The sequence below is a fragment of the Ixodes scapularis genome, unplaced genomic scaffold (genome assembly GCF_016920785.2).
Source record: "Ixodes scapularis isolate PalLabHiFi unplaced genomic scaffold, ASM1692078v2 PGA_scaffold13__105_contigs__length_92229423, whole genome shotgun sequence".
Lineage (NCBI taxonomy): Eukaryota > Metazoa > Arthropoda > Arachnida > Ixodida > Ixodidae > Ixodes > Ixodes scapularis.
The window spans coordinates 55,600,157-55,615,138 of NW_024609839.1; the positions used below are offsets into that span (position 1 = coordinate 55,600,157).

At 49.9% G+C, this 14,982-nt stretch overlaps 1 protein-coding gene across 1 annotated transcript; it reads right to left on the minus strand.

The window, feature by feature from the left end:
• Window positions 1-17: 17 nt before the first annotated feature.
• LOC120848847 lies at window positions 18-594 on the minus strand. The gene has a single exon (XM_040220885.3). It carries the CDS (start codon window positions 393-395, stop codon window positions 90-92), a length of 306 nt encoding a protein of 101 aa, XP_040076819.1. The 5' UTR covers window positions 396-594; the 3' UTR covers window positions 18-89.
• Between the last annotated feature and the right edge of the window lie 14,388 nt (window positions 595-14,982).

Below are 14,982 nucleotides of genomic sequence, written 5' to 3' on the forward strand. Positions count from 1 at the left end.
GATAAAAGCAACAGGAATCCGTCAAAGAAACAAGGCAGTTGATATTAACTGTCGAGAACATATTCAAAATTTGAGCAACAAGCAGTCCTTCACAGCTTCTGCAGTGCGTCATTGATGCTGGCCATCGTCGAAGAAAGGCTTGCAAGCATTTCGTCCGTTCGCGCAGTCTCCTGCGGCAGAGAACTAGCTTCTCGCTCTATGTCTTCGATGGCCGACGCCCAAGACGTTCTGTCGAACTTGCCGGAATCCTGAATCATGGCGACGACGGTGTCACCGCAGTTCTTTGCGTTCTTGTCGAGCGCACTCCTTGCCTGCATGATGACGGTTTCCACTTCGGCTGCCCGAGCATCGAAGAGGCCCTGCAGTCTCTCGACAGCCAGTTGAACTGAAGACATTTCGGAAGAAGGGTCCCTACAATCTGCCTTCACTGGTCAAGCACGGGGACGACCGGTGGACACGACTCACGATCACGAACACCGTGGAAAAGTGCAAATCACAGTTGGGCAAACACCAGAGACGCTGAAAAAGTAACAAAGAGCTGAAACGGCACAACCAGCCGACGCAAACTCAATTTGAAAAAGTATACTCTCGTTACCAACCACTGCATTTCCAACCGTTGACGACCACAAGGCGTTTTGTTATAATAAACTAACAATAAACCAAATCTGATAATTTACAATTTCAGGTGATACTCTTAAATAAAACAAATAACACAAAATTTGTCGAAGGAATACTCTCGGTTATCCGAATCTCGATTCGGATAGAGCACTATATAGACCTTTTCACCCTCCACCGCATGGGCGCTGCCATCTTGGAATCACGTGATGTGGCCGCCATTAGGTTGCTTCAACTTGTTGCTCCGCTCTCCCGTCCGCGCCTTGGCGGATGCGTTGAATTCGTGTTTTTCGTCGCGTTTCAGCACGTCTCTTGCCTTACTCCGTAAAGTGTCGTCCGATACTTATACTTACCATGCAATTGCATTACATCATTATGCGCACAACTTCTGTAGTTGATTTTGTAACACGTTTTGAATATTTTTTTACCGTCGGCGTGCGGGATATGTGTGAAAAAGTTTTATAGGAACAGGAATCAGCGTTAGCACTTGCGCACATTGAATACATATATGACTTGAAGAGAGCCTCGAGGGTTCAAATACCAATAACTTATGAGAACTGAGGTTTGGTTGGTAATAAGGATGGGACATTTGCAATAGGAAGCCCAATGTTATCATATTTATGAGTGCGCATTGGTGTCAAGGAAGAAAACAAAAACACTCCGCGTAATTAGCCACGTGCTTTTCCTGAAAACATGGTGTTTTGTAGTTCCAACAGATCGAAAACAGTTCCTTTTGATTACACTATGGAACTAGTGGACAAGGCGCGGGAACAAACATTTAGTTTGAATTATTTTTTATGCTACAAATAATGGTACCTTAACATTAGGCAACTTGTTTGTTCGCAATATCACACCTATATCTGTTTTACGTTCTTAATCGCGTGTGCGATATAAGCATTCGGTTTATCGGTTTATTTATGAATTCCACGGAATTGTATATCGTGCTTGGTCCCATGTCCATAGTCTTTCAGTTGCTTAAGTCATTTTTTAATATAACCATGCAGTTTAAATTAATTTATCTCAACACAAATATTTGAACTCCCCGCGTAAGAAACTGCCACAGACAGCTTGATAGTGCCTATGATTCATAAAATGTGACGGCGAAAAGAATCCTTCTGCATCAAAATCACCCGAGTGCAGCCGGTTGTCGACTTCGAATAGGGAGCTACTTTCAGTAGATGGCGACGTCAAAATGTGCAAAGCGCATCGTTTCAAATCAGTGAACAGCTTTCTACACAGGTCCATTGGGTGGCGCCGGACGTTCAACTTCAGCCAAACATATCGGAGATAATTTCTTTTGCGCTCTTCAATTTCATTCGGCAAATCTTATGGAAGATGGATATCAGACTTTATTTGAAGTCTGGCATTCACTTATCTTACCATTCTCATACCTTGAGAACGTTGTAAGCAAATGTCCGCATAACAAAACGTTTATTTCATAAGGCCAATATTTTGAAATGCTGTAAATAAGTACTTTAGTTAAAGAAATTTTCTAGTCAGCCTAGGCTGGTCTATCAAAATATTTCTCGAGCGCTCAATTTCTTTAAATAAAACAGGCTGAGACAATATCACTTTTTTATATTATCTACGTGACTATATTAGTCATTATAAAAGACGTTTCCAGTCTCGAAGTTAGAAAAGGTTGGTGTACGCAAACCAAACATCGAACAGTAAACTTGTCAGTTCATCTGTTCTTGGTGATTCAGCAGATTGTTAATCATGTTGTCGACTTGATTTTTCACTAAGCACTCATGCAATATAGTCTGTTGCAATATAAGATGATCAGTTCAATATATGACTTAAGCGCGAGCTAGCTACTTCCGTACCGCTCGGTGCACGCACAGCCAAAGCACGGCGGCGGGCAACGAGCGCACGCTGCAGGCGGAGCTTGTCCTGCTCTTTATTATTTTTTTTTTTGTCTACTTAAATTTAGTGTCCGCGGGTACGGCCGTGGACAATGGTAATCCTCCCTGTGCATCAGCGCAGTTGTTTCACCGCCGAACCTGACCGAAATTAATGATGGACGGAATCAGACGCATATAGTGTTGGTAAAAAAAAGATCGCAATTTAGGCTCGAAACCACTTCGTGGTTTGCCAAGTGGCTCAATACTATTGTTTCATTCGCTGTGTGTTACTAGAAAGAAATTCACATCGCAAAAGTAATCGAAAGTGGCATGAAACAACATCACAGTCGCGTGTACGTTTAAACCGAAACCGACCAAATTGAAGCAACCTAATGGCGCCGAGTGTGTCAGCGCCCTCTACCCGCCGGTCAGGCAACTACTGAAATGAAAAGGTCTATAGCTCCTTCGGAGCAGAGTAGCGGCTCTGGAGTAGCGCAATCTAGAACGCCGTCTCTCGGCGACTAGCGGCGAACGCCCGGAGGTTCCAACTGCGGTCAGAAATGCATGGAGAACGTGAGAAAATCGTTGTTTCTTCAGTTGTGTGGGGATGTGCGGAATGGAAATCATTTTTGACATAATAATGAAACATTTTAGAATAATATGCGATAAGTTTTGTGCCATACAAGGACGTAACTTTTTTTTAAAAATTGCCTGAGCGGCATCATGCAGCAGACGACACGGCGACGTCACACCATTCACGTGACCCGCTCCGGCCAACCCGAAAAGCCCATCTCCGCTGCGAGCAAAAATCGTCTGCTTCAAACGCCATTGCCTTGGAAATTGCCTTCTCAAAATTTGCACACGCATCCGATATTATTAAAACTTTGATAAAGTGTTTAGTGCTTTACTAACTTCACGACAGACTAGTTTTGAAAAGTGTGAACTCGCCGTTCATTTTTTAATCAGCCGTGTTGTATCGATCTCCATGTATTCTACCATAGGGCGGGCCGCCTCTTGGAACCCTGAGTACCACGTGACTCGCGCCGAGCCGCTCTGTCGGCCATCTTGTCGGCAAAACACGAGGTTCAAAGGATTGCGCTACTCTGCTCCGTAGGAGCTATATAGTGCTCTAGATTCGGATAAAGATTCTCGTCACATGACCAAACCAAATACGCCAAATACGTGACGTCACAGGAAAGATGGCAGCGCCCATGCAGCGGCTGGCCCCAGCTGGGCCGGAGCTTGTCGGATGCTTTGTTGGTTGTCGTTCGTCTCGGCGAGTTGATTTCAGACGCGGAAGCCGTCATACGAGGCCGGTCGACAGCGACTTCAGAGTTCAGCGTGGTGTCTGAAGTAGGTATAAGGTGAAAATACGGAGGAACGGTGTGCTTTCGCTGGTGACAGACGGGGATATTGCCACGGAGGAGACAATCTGCCCTGCGTTGCTCGGACCTCGGATTGATTTGGATACCGCTAAGATAAAATTTAATGCGACGTTTCTGTGCTCTCGCTGACCGTCGGAATCTTCGAGGTCTGCAGTCAAGTGTGTGCAATATATTTGGATACACAGTTTAGCGACGGAAATTGCGTGATTCGTGCTTGGCAGTCTGCAATCGTGGTGTAGCTTCGTTCAAATGACCGAAGGCTCACTTTGGTTGTGCGGCGCACCGGAGAGCTGCCTTGAAACTTGTAGTTCCCGTGCCGTGCTAAATGATGCTGTGCTGCTTCCCAAATTGTTCCGGCGTAGGCGTGCACTTTCACGGAGCACAGGATTGAAGAGCTGCCTTCAAGCTGGTAGTTCCTGTGCCATGCTTTAGGTGATGCTGTGCTGCTCCCCAATGGACCTTATGTAGAAACATTGGTTCGAGAGTATATGGTTCCACTACCCTCTCTCTTCCTTCTGGCCCCGCAGAGAGGGAAGATGGTTTCGTTCTGTCGACTTCAAGGCAGAAGATTACACACGATGGGGACAAAGGCGAGTTCGGGGGAGCCGTATCTAGGCCACAGCACCTCAATGGGTGCACAGGATGTAGCTGACGTTTTGGGTGTGGAACGAGTGGGAGAGGCCTTGCACGTGCATTGTTTTCTCGCCACTTAGCCTCGAACCCAGTCACGTGTCTAGGTGGCAGCACATATTCGCCAAGAGGTCAGTTGTTCCGGCGTAGACGTGCACTTTCACGGAGCACTGGTGTTGTAGTTGGTATTGATTCCGCTGGTCTGTCGCACGCTTCGTCGACACAAAAGTTTCATCAACACTCGTTACGCGAATTGCAAGCAGTATGGACATTTCATTGCGCGTGTTACCTACCCAGTCCACTCGTTCACGCCGCTTTGTGACGACAGTCTGCAGCGGCTCATCACCAGAAAGTGGCTTCGCATCCATTTCAGTTCAGTTCGCCCACGGCAGTCGCCAAATCCCGAGGGAGACTTTATTCGGACAGAATGCCACTAAAGCAGTGCAGCTTCTTTAGTGGTCAGGGTAGTCTCTCTTCTGTCAGTTTTGTTATATTGTCACGGATGCTTGCTCCAGTCCTATTTTCTATCAATATTTACTATTCTGGAAAGTTCCAGGCAATGCTCAGCTGTCATCGTATGTTCTGGTGGAGGTGCTGGGTACTTTACCCATAGCCCTTCACTCTGTGTGCACATTGGTGGCTCCTCAGCTGAGTTGCTCGATAACGGGACATGGGTGGCGGACTATCCCGCGTCTTAAACCCCCGGCGAGCCTTAAACCAAGTCCTATCCCGAGCCCAGCAGAAAGATCGCAAGACGAGCAAGTATCACAAAGACGAACCTCGAAAATACACCACGAAGAATTTGAAATTTGAGTCTGTGGCTGCTACCAACAGGAACCACCGAAATTCGGACTGTTGCCGGAAAAACCGAAACTGCCTAAGCCAACAGTGACAAATCTGTAGCAGCGAACCGCGTTCACTCCCACCATTGTTTGTACGCACGTCGAGGGCTGGATTGAACTATATGACCGTGTTGCCCGCCACAATGGGTGGACAGACAACCGGCTCCTGCAGAACCTATTCCTCTTATGGAAGGAACTGTCAGGCACTGGTTTGAGAACCACGAATCCTCCTCAACGTCATGGGAAGTTTGCAAGATCGAGCTGAAGTGCACATTTATCAGCCAACATTGACGAGAGAGAGCCGATTCCTGATTCTGTCCAGGACATGGCCCCAACAAGAGTGTTACTGCCTTCGTGTAGGATGTTTTGCGCCTGATCGAGCACCCACGCCAACTTTGGCGCTACAGAAGGCAAGAAGCTAAGAATCCCATGCCAATCATGTGAGGGACAGCACCTTCGGCAGCCTTGTCTGCAACCCCACGACAACAGTCGAAGGGTTTATATCACCGAGGTTTCCGACATTGAATGTACAGTGCAGGCCCGAGCCTGTCACTATCAAAAACTTCCTAGCATCTCGACACTCAAGTCATCCAGCTGCAACTTCGACGCCAGACCCCCAGGCATCCGCGACATAATCCACAACGGTGTCCGGGAGGAGATAAGGAAGCTAGTTCCTGCCATCAGTTGCCCGGCTTTTATTTTGATTGCCGAGATTGTTTCGGAAAAAGTTCGACAGGCATTTCAACTGGAGACTTCTACGAGTGAAGCGGTATCTGACGAACCGAGGGCGACTCATGCCACAAAGTCACAACGACCACCACCGGCTACCTGTTACTATTCAATGCCAATTCAACAAGACACCCCAACGTCGAAGCATTCCCGACATTGGGAAGAACCAGTGTAGGTCCGCGCTGAACAAAGTACACCGAGGAAAACGGAGGTGCTGCGAACTGGTGACCGAAAACCACTCTGCTACCACTGCATGAGGCCGACCATGTCTACTGGAGGTGCCCATACAAATGAATTGGCCTACAAGGGTTCGTGCCGAACGACCCTCGACCACGTTTTGATGAGCGTCCGCGAAAGATTGAGGATTATCTTCGGCGGTCTTTGTCCCTGGTGCCCACATTACCCCAAAGCTCGTGATCCACTTCATCTGGACGGGAGGTAAGCACGACAAAGCAGGTGGGCGGCAATGCAAGGACAGTTGATCTGGTGTCGGTTGTCGTCCAAGGACAATACATAATAATTTGCTGACACTAATTATCTGTGTGTCCACGCCACAAAGCACACAATTTCCAATTTGAGGGAGAATGCCACTGAGTGACTTGAAGAAATAGAATGGTTGGTTCCTCTCAAAAGTGGACTGCAAGCATCACCAGACTTTACTTTGCCACACGAGACTTATACAAGTTGCAGTGGTCGCGGGATGCAGAATAAATTGCCATTACGAAATGGAAGTAAAATGGCTTGGATAGCAAACAAACATTATTGCCAGCTATCAAGTCAACGGTGCAGCAAAAGGCACCGCCACGTAACAAATGCATGCTCGAGCTTGCTGCATTGATGCAGAAAACTACCAGGAAAATTTGCGGATTAGAAGCCAGCCCTGCAGCTTCAGTGCATCAGATGTCAGTGGCCGCACATGACGTATAATTACAAGACGGCATCAGTCGGTCAAAGTTGCTACTCGACCGAACTGAACACAGACGTGCCATGAGCGTCATCCGACAACAAGGTCCACAGTTACTATGACTGAACGCCTGACAGGAGACTGTCGCAGAAAGAACTCGTTATGGAACCATTTACTAAGAATCAATAAATTTGTAATCAAGTGGAAATAAACAAACTTGATACCCTAACCAGATACACAAATTTCCGCTTGCCTTTATGCCTCGAGAGTCTATACACCAAGAATTGTGTTCACTGCACGTGCAAGTCCTTTTGAGGACACTGGCATCTCTGACCCTTCAATATTAATTAATGGGACATACCAGACTGGCAGACTTGTTGCATGGGGCTGCACTCGTTCCACCTCTCCTGAACACGTGGTGCATCCGAAAACCAACTCCAGTGATGTGAAAATGTTATTTATTAATTTATTCCCTCCAGAAGCCTTCGTAGGCATTGCAGAGAGGATACTTAAAACTACACACATGGTAATAACATTAAAGCACACTGCTGTAACTTCCTAATTGGAAAGACAAACACACCTCTGAGCATATATATAGCAGGACACTTCCTACACTTATGACACAATAGACCCTTTGCAGAACCCCATCAAGCAACACAACTGTCACCATTTTTTTTTTTTTTTTTCGGCGTAAAGCACACGAATGGGCCCCAGTTCACGTCGAATGCTAATGCAGCGTTTGAGTCCAATAGGCGCTGAGTCGAGTGCACAGTGATGGCAGACATAACATTCTTGTCGAACAAATGCCCAAGGTATGAAAGCCTGGGTTCATTATAGTAGCTAGTGTAATTCGTTTCATCACAATTTGGCAAACGGCAAAGGCTACAGTCTCGGTGAGCCAATTTGCACGTTGGAGAGAGGCACACGACAACATGTCATTCAAAGTGCTCATCTGCACAGATTTGTCACACACCTACGCTCCGTCTCTTTGATTGGCTCGAGGGGGCTGTGGCGGTTGCCCTTTTCCAAGTTACAACGATACAAAGTATAGGCAGCCCACACTTTTCAAAAAAGTCTATTGAAGAGACCGAAAGGAATGGTCAAGATTTTTCAACAAGACTGCTCTTCAGGCAAGGGATGAACACAAATGTGAATCATCTTATCCAGGTAATTAGAACAAGTAAATAATTGACCGACTAATACAATACACTCTTGATAAAAAAAAGTATTGCTGCAATAAATCCTACGAAAGAGAAGAAGGTGCAGTTAATCTATGCATACACCAAAACAGTTGTGCTTATAGCAAGTCGAATAGCTTTGAAGCCGGTGCCTGCAACGATTTATTCACCGCACACTCAATAAAACGCCATCCTCGTAGCTGGAATTAAGTGTCTGAAAATAAGTGTGCACTTCGCGCTCACAAAAAAAAAAAAAAGGAAGAAAAGCGATTGAATGTAGAATCGTCGATCAGCACAAAAGGTTAAAGATCGCAGGAGCTTCCTCGTTAAAAGTTGCTGTGATTATGCAGTTTACCTAGGGCTGAAACAAATTCTCCTAGGCCCTAAATCCGACGCATACATTTGGCGTCGATTCTCAGACATTCCAACGTTCAAACAAAGCTAAGAGAATGCGAAATTTTCATGATAAAAGCACTCAAAGTTCTATCGATCCTCGAACAGATCCCGAATCCGAGGACAGGTACGGCGATACGGCTGATGCTGTCTCGCAGGTGTTAATATCCAGATGATCCAGAACGATCTTGCACAAAAATGGTAAAAAAAGTCTCATTCCTTCATATTTTCACATTAGTGGTATACCTGCGTCATCGAACACGAAAAAGCCCGAAGTCGTCGGAACGCAGGGGGGCTATGTTGCGCTTTTTGCACTCCCAGGAGACTAGGGAGAGGGAAGTGACGTCAACAACGCAGCACCCCAGCTGCACCAACAGCTGCACATCACGGCTACCGCGCACCGAACAAACTTGCATCCGCCAGCTCTGGGCGCTGCCATCTTATAGCCGATTCACACGACGGACTGATCCGCGGACGGATTGATCACGTGACGACATATCCGCGGTTCGTCCGTCTCCCAAGCGCATCCACACGAGGGAGACGACGAGCAGACGCCAGTGAGGACGGACCGAACCTGTTCGCACCCCACAGCGCCGCGAAACTTCAACATCGCACAGTAGCACCGTTGTCCAAGAGAGAAATCGACGGTTGCTACCGCGATAAAGAATCGTACGCCGCCGCTACGTACAGATCGAGAACAAAACACCGGGACAGGCTTCGCGCGAAGCGCCACTAACTTTACTAACCCAAAGCATGACAGTGACACAGGCATGATCCTGCCCGAGAAAGCTTCGGCGTAGACGCGACGAACTTCTGGGCTCGCGGAGGGGCGTTTGGAGATGCCCTCACACACTCCGCGCTCGTGCACAACACTCAAGCACACTACATCCACAAAAGAGGGCTTGCTCGGTGAAATCCTGATTGGACGTGCAAGAATTATCGCGGCGTGCTATAGACGAGTTTTGACGGGAGCTTCTTGACACGGACCCGGAGGAGCACCGGAACCTGCGTTGCGTCAGCCGGACAAAGTTTCTGGAGTTTCTCGCACGCGTGGAACCAAGAATCGTACGACAAAATGAACCAACAAACGCACAAAACGCAACGACGCGCCATTTTTGTTTTGAACGCCCAGAAGCAAAATACCAAGAAAACCATGTACCGTTGCCAGACTAAATGCTTTCCAAGTCAGTCTGCCGCCAAACATCCGCGAGTGAAAAAGGCGCTCGACTTTATCAGTCCGCGCCTCCGCGGAGGAGGCGCGGACCGCAGGAATCGGTGACGTGCCGGTCACGTGGTACACGGTCCGCGGACGAAAATCGCGATTTGGTCCGTCGTGTGAATCGGCTATTACCTGTGACGTCACGGCTCTTGGGAGGTCACGTGACGAGTGGTCACATTTGTGTAAAACATGGCGGTTACCGGGGGGGGGTGCCACTTTTGAACTTCCGGTTTATCCCTCTAAGCCCCTCTACCTCGCGTCCAACTTCACTCACTTTCCCGTACGGCTCGAAAAGCTTCCGAACCGCGTCGTCCGCTATGTGGAATGGCACCCAGTGCATGCGTAGACTGATCTCGGTGGAACCAGGATCAATGACGAGGCAGCGAAGGCCTTTCACCTTGATCTCCTTGTAGTTCAGGAGCCGCTCTTTTGCTTACGGTGTGCGCAGTGTCGCCAACCACACATGATTCATCTGGAACGCGCCCAGCGAGACGATGTCAGGCAAGGCGGGAGTCCGCTTCACTTCCTGGCGGAAATCCTCGATGCGATAGGGCCGTCCCTTCAGGTCGCAGTGAAAAATGACAGAGTTCATAAAGGTTTCCCCTGATGGCATCGAAGGCAAAACTACCTTGTACTCTTCAGTAGATGACGATGAAGCGCCAAACACAGAAGTTCCACGGCCATCGAGGACCGCTGTAGCCGCTCCGACGGAGCTCATGATTCTTGCGACCGTACTGCTCGAAAGCTGGAAGAAGAATCCTGAACCAGTGTTGCCAGACGGAGAAAAAAAAAGTCAGCAGATTCATCCCCAAAAAGTCAGTAGATTTGCTCAAAAATCAGTAGATTCTACGAAATCGGTGTTTTGCCATGTTTTCCTATTTCCATTAAACCACACTTCGAAGAAATAGTATCGAGTAACAAATAAAATGGTAAAAAACACAAATAAAAATTAAAAAAAAAAAAAAAAACAAGACCAGTATGGAAGTCCTCTGCAAGCTGCCACCTTACCTTACTGGGCTGTGGAAGGTTTCTGACGCAACTCTGTCGGCGCGGAGCACTGTTGAGGCTACGCGTCGTCTGCTACGGGCTTATTCCTTTTTCGCCTGACTCAAAGTTTGCGTTCAAACGTGGATGAACTTAATCGTTAGCTTCTTAAGCCAGCGAGGATAAACATTAATTATATCATTTTCTTGCCAGAGCCTGCCAAATAAAAGTAAAGAACCAAGATTTGGATGTCGATCCCATGCATTCCGCCGGGCGAATTAATGAAAATGGCGGCCCTCTCCGCTCAGCTGGGAGCATATGGCTGGGAACAGCCGAGAGTTCACGCGCATGCGCTCACGCCTCTCGCTCTGCGCCGCGGGCTGATTGGCTCACTTGGGAGGAGGGCGTCACAGCGGCGAGATCATGGACTGGCCAAACTCTCACCATATATGGCTCTGGCCCGGATGTCACCGTCGAACCGTCCAACGTAACGTTGAACCGTCGAACCTGCTTTGAGTGAATGAATAGATGAATATACGGCTGTCACTCGAATAGGACGGGCTTCTGGGCCATCTAGCCAGTGCTTCGTTTTTAATTCTGGGAGAATATGAGTTTCCTTTGATGGCCGGGCGACCCTAGGAACTGAAGGGCGAAATAATAAATTTCAATATGTTTACAAAAAAAGTCAGTAGATTTTCTTTTTTTTCAGTGAATCAGTAGACCCGGAACGAAATCAGTAGATCTACTGATAAATCAGTAGACCTGGCAACACTGTCCTGAACCACCGACCTCCCCTTGCCAACCCGAGCGCGTGGCTATGATCAATACACGTTGCGCCATCTAGCGGCTGCAAAATAATGAAACTGGGTAGGCCAGGGGCCCTAATCTGGACACTTGGCGAGAAAGACGGCGAGAAATCTGACGGCTATGATTGGCCGGCGCCAAGGTCAAGTGCGGCGTCGGCCAATCAGAGCCGCCAGATTTCTCGCCGACTTTTTCGCCAAGTGTCCAGATTAGGGCCCCAGGACTACGCGGGGCTGCGGACGGGCGCATCCAGAAACCACGTGAGAACGTTGCATTTCGGATCGGCGTGAGCTTTTTTGGAACCGTTTTTCGTAAAGTCCCAACTTCACGTCTCTATGACCTGACCAGGTTCCTGTGACATCTCGCCTACCCCCTCCTAGAGTTCCCCCAAAAAATAAACGTTGCTACTGCTGCACGAAAGACGGCCATAGTCGCGAAGATGACTCAAGCGTCGAAAATTACCGCTTCCCACCGAGATCTTGGGAAGCGACACGGCGACATAAGTGGACTACTGGAGTGCGACGCAACAAGTAAGTAAATTTTACAGAAACTGTTGGGGGGAAGTGAACGAAAATCTATGTGCAGGCTTGGAAAGTGGTGGAACGAACTCATTTTGCAGACTACTCGGCAAAATAACACTTATACAAGTTGTATTACGAGTCGCTTTGACAGGCACATTAGGGAAAGAGTAAAGCTAGACGCACTCCGGAGTGCGCTTCGGACGGAAATGGCTATACGCACTCCGCTTTTCTCGTATAAAAGGAGTGGACACAACGAGTTTCCTAAGCGGTGCCATGGCATAGTTTTCCCGCGCGCTCCCGTCGAAGGAGGTCGCACGGAAATGAGCTCCCGCGGAGCAGCGAGTACGGCCGCCCCCGGCCGGTTTTCTTCCGTCATGGCTACCACGTCGACTGAGTACAAGGTCATCCTGCCGCAACTGCCAAAAGGTCAGAACGCTCTCAACACTGTCATTCTGCACGGGGACCCTTCGGCGAGACCGTACCGAATCGAGGACTTCGGGGACGCACTCAAAGGCGTGCTGAACATGGAGGAGATCGCCGGCCTGGGCCCTCTCCAGTTCAATCACGTTTGGATGGTGACCCTCCACAGCGCTGAATCAAGAGACGTTCTGGCCGCCAGGTCGGAACTGGTCGTCAAAGGGAAAAGATGCCTTGTCATAGACCCTAGCGTGAGGGAACTCACCGTGAAGGTGCACTGGGTGCCCATCCCGACACCGGACGAAGTTGTCAAAGAACTGCTTACGCCATTCGGCCGAGTCAAGCACGTCGAGCGTGAAATGTGGAGACGAGAGGGCTTCGGGAACCTGGAAACTACCACCAGGAACGTCACCATGATCCTGGGAGACGGCGTCGGCCCGGACAAGCTGCCGCACCAGGGAGACATCGACGGTACGAAGGTGCTGTTCTCGGTGCCGGGGCGGCCGCCCCTCTGCCTGCGCTGCGAGAGGGTCGGCCACATGCGGCGACAGTGTGTGGCTCCATGGTGCAGAGTGTGTCGTGGGTTCGGTCACGAGCCGGAACAGTGCACGCGATCATACGCGGACATGACCCGCGGCGTCAGGAGGCCCGAGCACTTCGGAGAGCAGCTTGACAATGCCGACATGGAAGAGTTGGAGACACACGCCGTGAGCCTCCCAAATATCGTGGAAAACGTCGACGACCAGCCCTGTGGAGCCAGCGAGGGAGACAAGGCGACCAACGTTGAAGCGGCGGCGGCAGCGGCCGGAGAGGCTACGGCCTCCCCGGCCCCCGTCGCCATTGAGCCGGAGGAGACAGGGGAGGCGACAAACCCGTCCGTTTCCCCGGCCTTTGTTGACGGAGAGCCGGAATGCGTCGCCGAGCACACGTCGGCCAAGGACAGCGAAGGGTGGCAGCCGGCCCCAACGAAAAGGAAAAACAACAAGAAAAAAGCAACCCAGGCATCGGAGGAAGAGCGGGCGAACAAAATGAAGTTGAGGGGGAAGAAAAACGAAGACCCCTCTCCACCGGACGGAGCCCCCTCTCCCACAGAAGACCCTCTCCCTATTTTTCCTTGAGCTTTCATCCACCCCCCTCCCACGAACCGAACATGAGTCAAGGCCCGCGGAAAAGTATTTTAAAAATTGGAACTCTAAATATGGTCAGCTTGATCGCCTGGAAGCGGAAACAGTGGCTCCTCGATCTACTAAATAGGGAAATGGTAGATATCGCTTTCATTCAAGAGACAAAGTTATCGACGCCAGAGATGGCCAAGTCGTTCGTGCGTGCCTTCGGGCACGAATTTTACTGTATCCACACGCTCACAACGAGGTTTTCTGGGGGAACGGCGGTGCTCGTGCGGAAGCGGGGTGACATCGCCGTTGTGGACCGGGACCTGGGCGACGATGGGCGCTGCGCGACGGCGGACTGCCTCATCGGTGACCAACTAATACGGTTTATCTCGGTGTATGCTCCGAACAGCCTAAGCGAGCGACGGGTTTTCTTCGAGACGATGAGGCACATGTTGGACACCCCTGGGGACATCGTGCTCGGGGGAGATTTCAACTGCGTTCTCAGCTCTACAGACAGGGCCGGTGGTGTTACCGGGAAAGACAGCAGTGCTACTACGCTTCGCGACGTACTACGAGACAACGACCTGGTGGACGTCACTTCTGGGTTCCCGGGATTCATGCCGCGTTACACGAGATGGCAGGGAGGGTCCCACGCAAGGCTAGATCGCCTTTACGTTTCCGGCGGACTTCTTGCAGGGGCTTCCTCTTACAGCGTCAAGATGGTGCCCTTCTCGGATCACGGCCTCGTCACCACCGAGCTGAAAAGCGACGTGGCGACTAAGCGTCGTGGGAGAGGGTCCTGGAAAATGAACATGGCCATCCTAGACAACCAGGAGTTCTCAGCGAGGGTGCAGCAACGCCTGGAGAACTTCGGGAGGGTGGTGGACGCCTGCACGTGGGAGGCCTTCAAAGAAGAGCTGCGAGAGCTTGCCGAGGCCTTCTCACACACCAGGGCAACCGAGGCCAGGCAGGAAGAGCAGGCTCTGACGGGCACACTCCGCATCATACTCGAGGAAGAGGAGAAGAGGCCTGGCACCTTCGCTGAGGACATTCGATACTGCAAGACACGCCTGCAGGAGATGATGGAGGAAAGGTTGCGGGGCGCCCAGGTGAGGAGCCGAGAGCTAAACCTGGAGGGCGAGACCCAGCCCACTAAGATTTTCCGGACCTTCGAAAGGAAGCGCGCGCAGGCAAACCACATCTCCAATGTGCGGTACGAAGGCCACCTGGTGAGCGGGCAGGAAGAGGTGGCGGCAGCGTTTGAATCGCACTACAAAAGACTTTTTAGTAAACAGGAATGCGATGCCAGTACCCACCACAAGTACCTCCAAGAGCTTGCCGCCGTCCCGGACGATATAAAAGACTTAATAAACGCCCCAATCAGGGAGGCTGAGGTACGGCGAGC

What these genes read in the sequence shown, in the direction of transcription:
- LOC120848847 (XM_040220885.3), bottom strand. Translation starts at nt 395, where the DNA reads ATGTCTTCAGTTCAACTGGCTGTCGAGAGACTGCAGGGCCTCTTCGAT.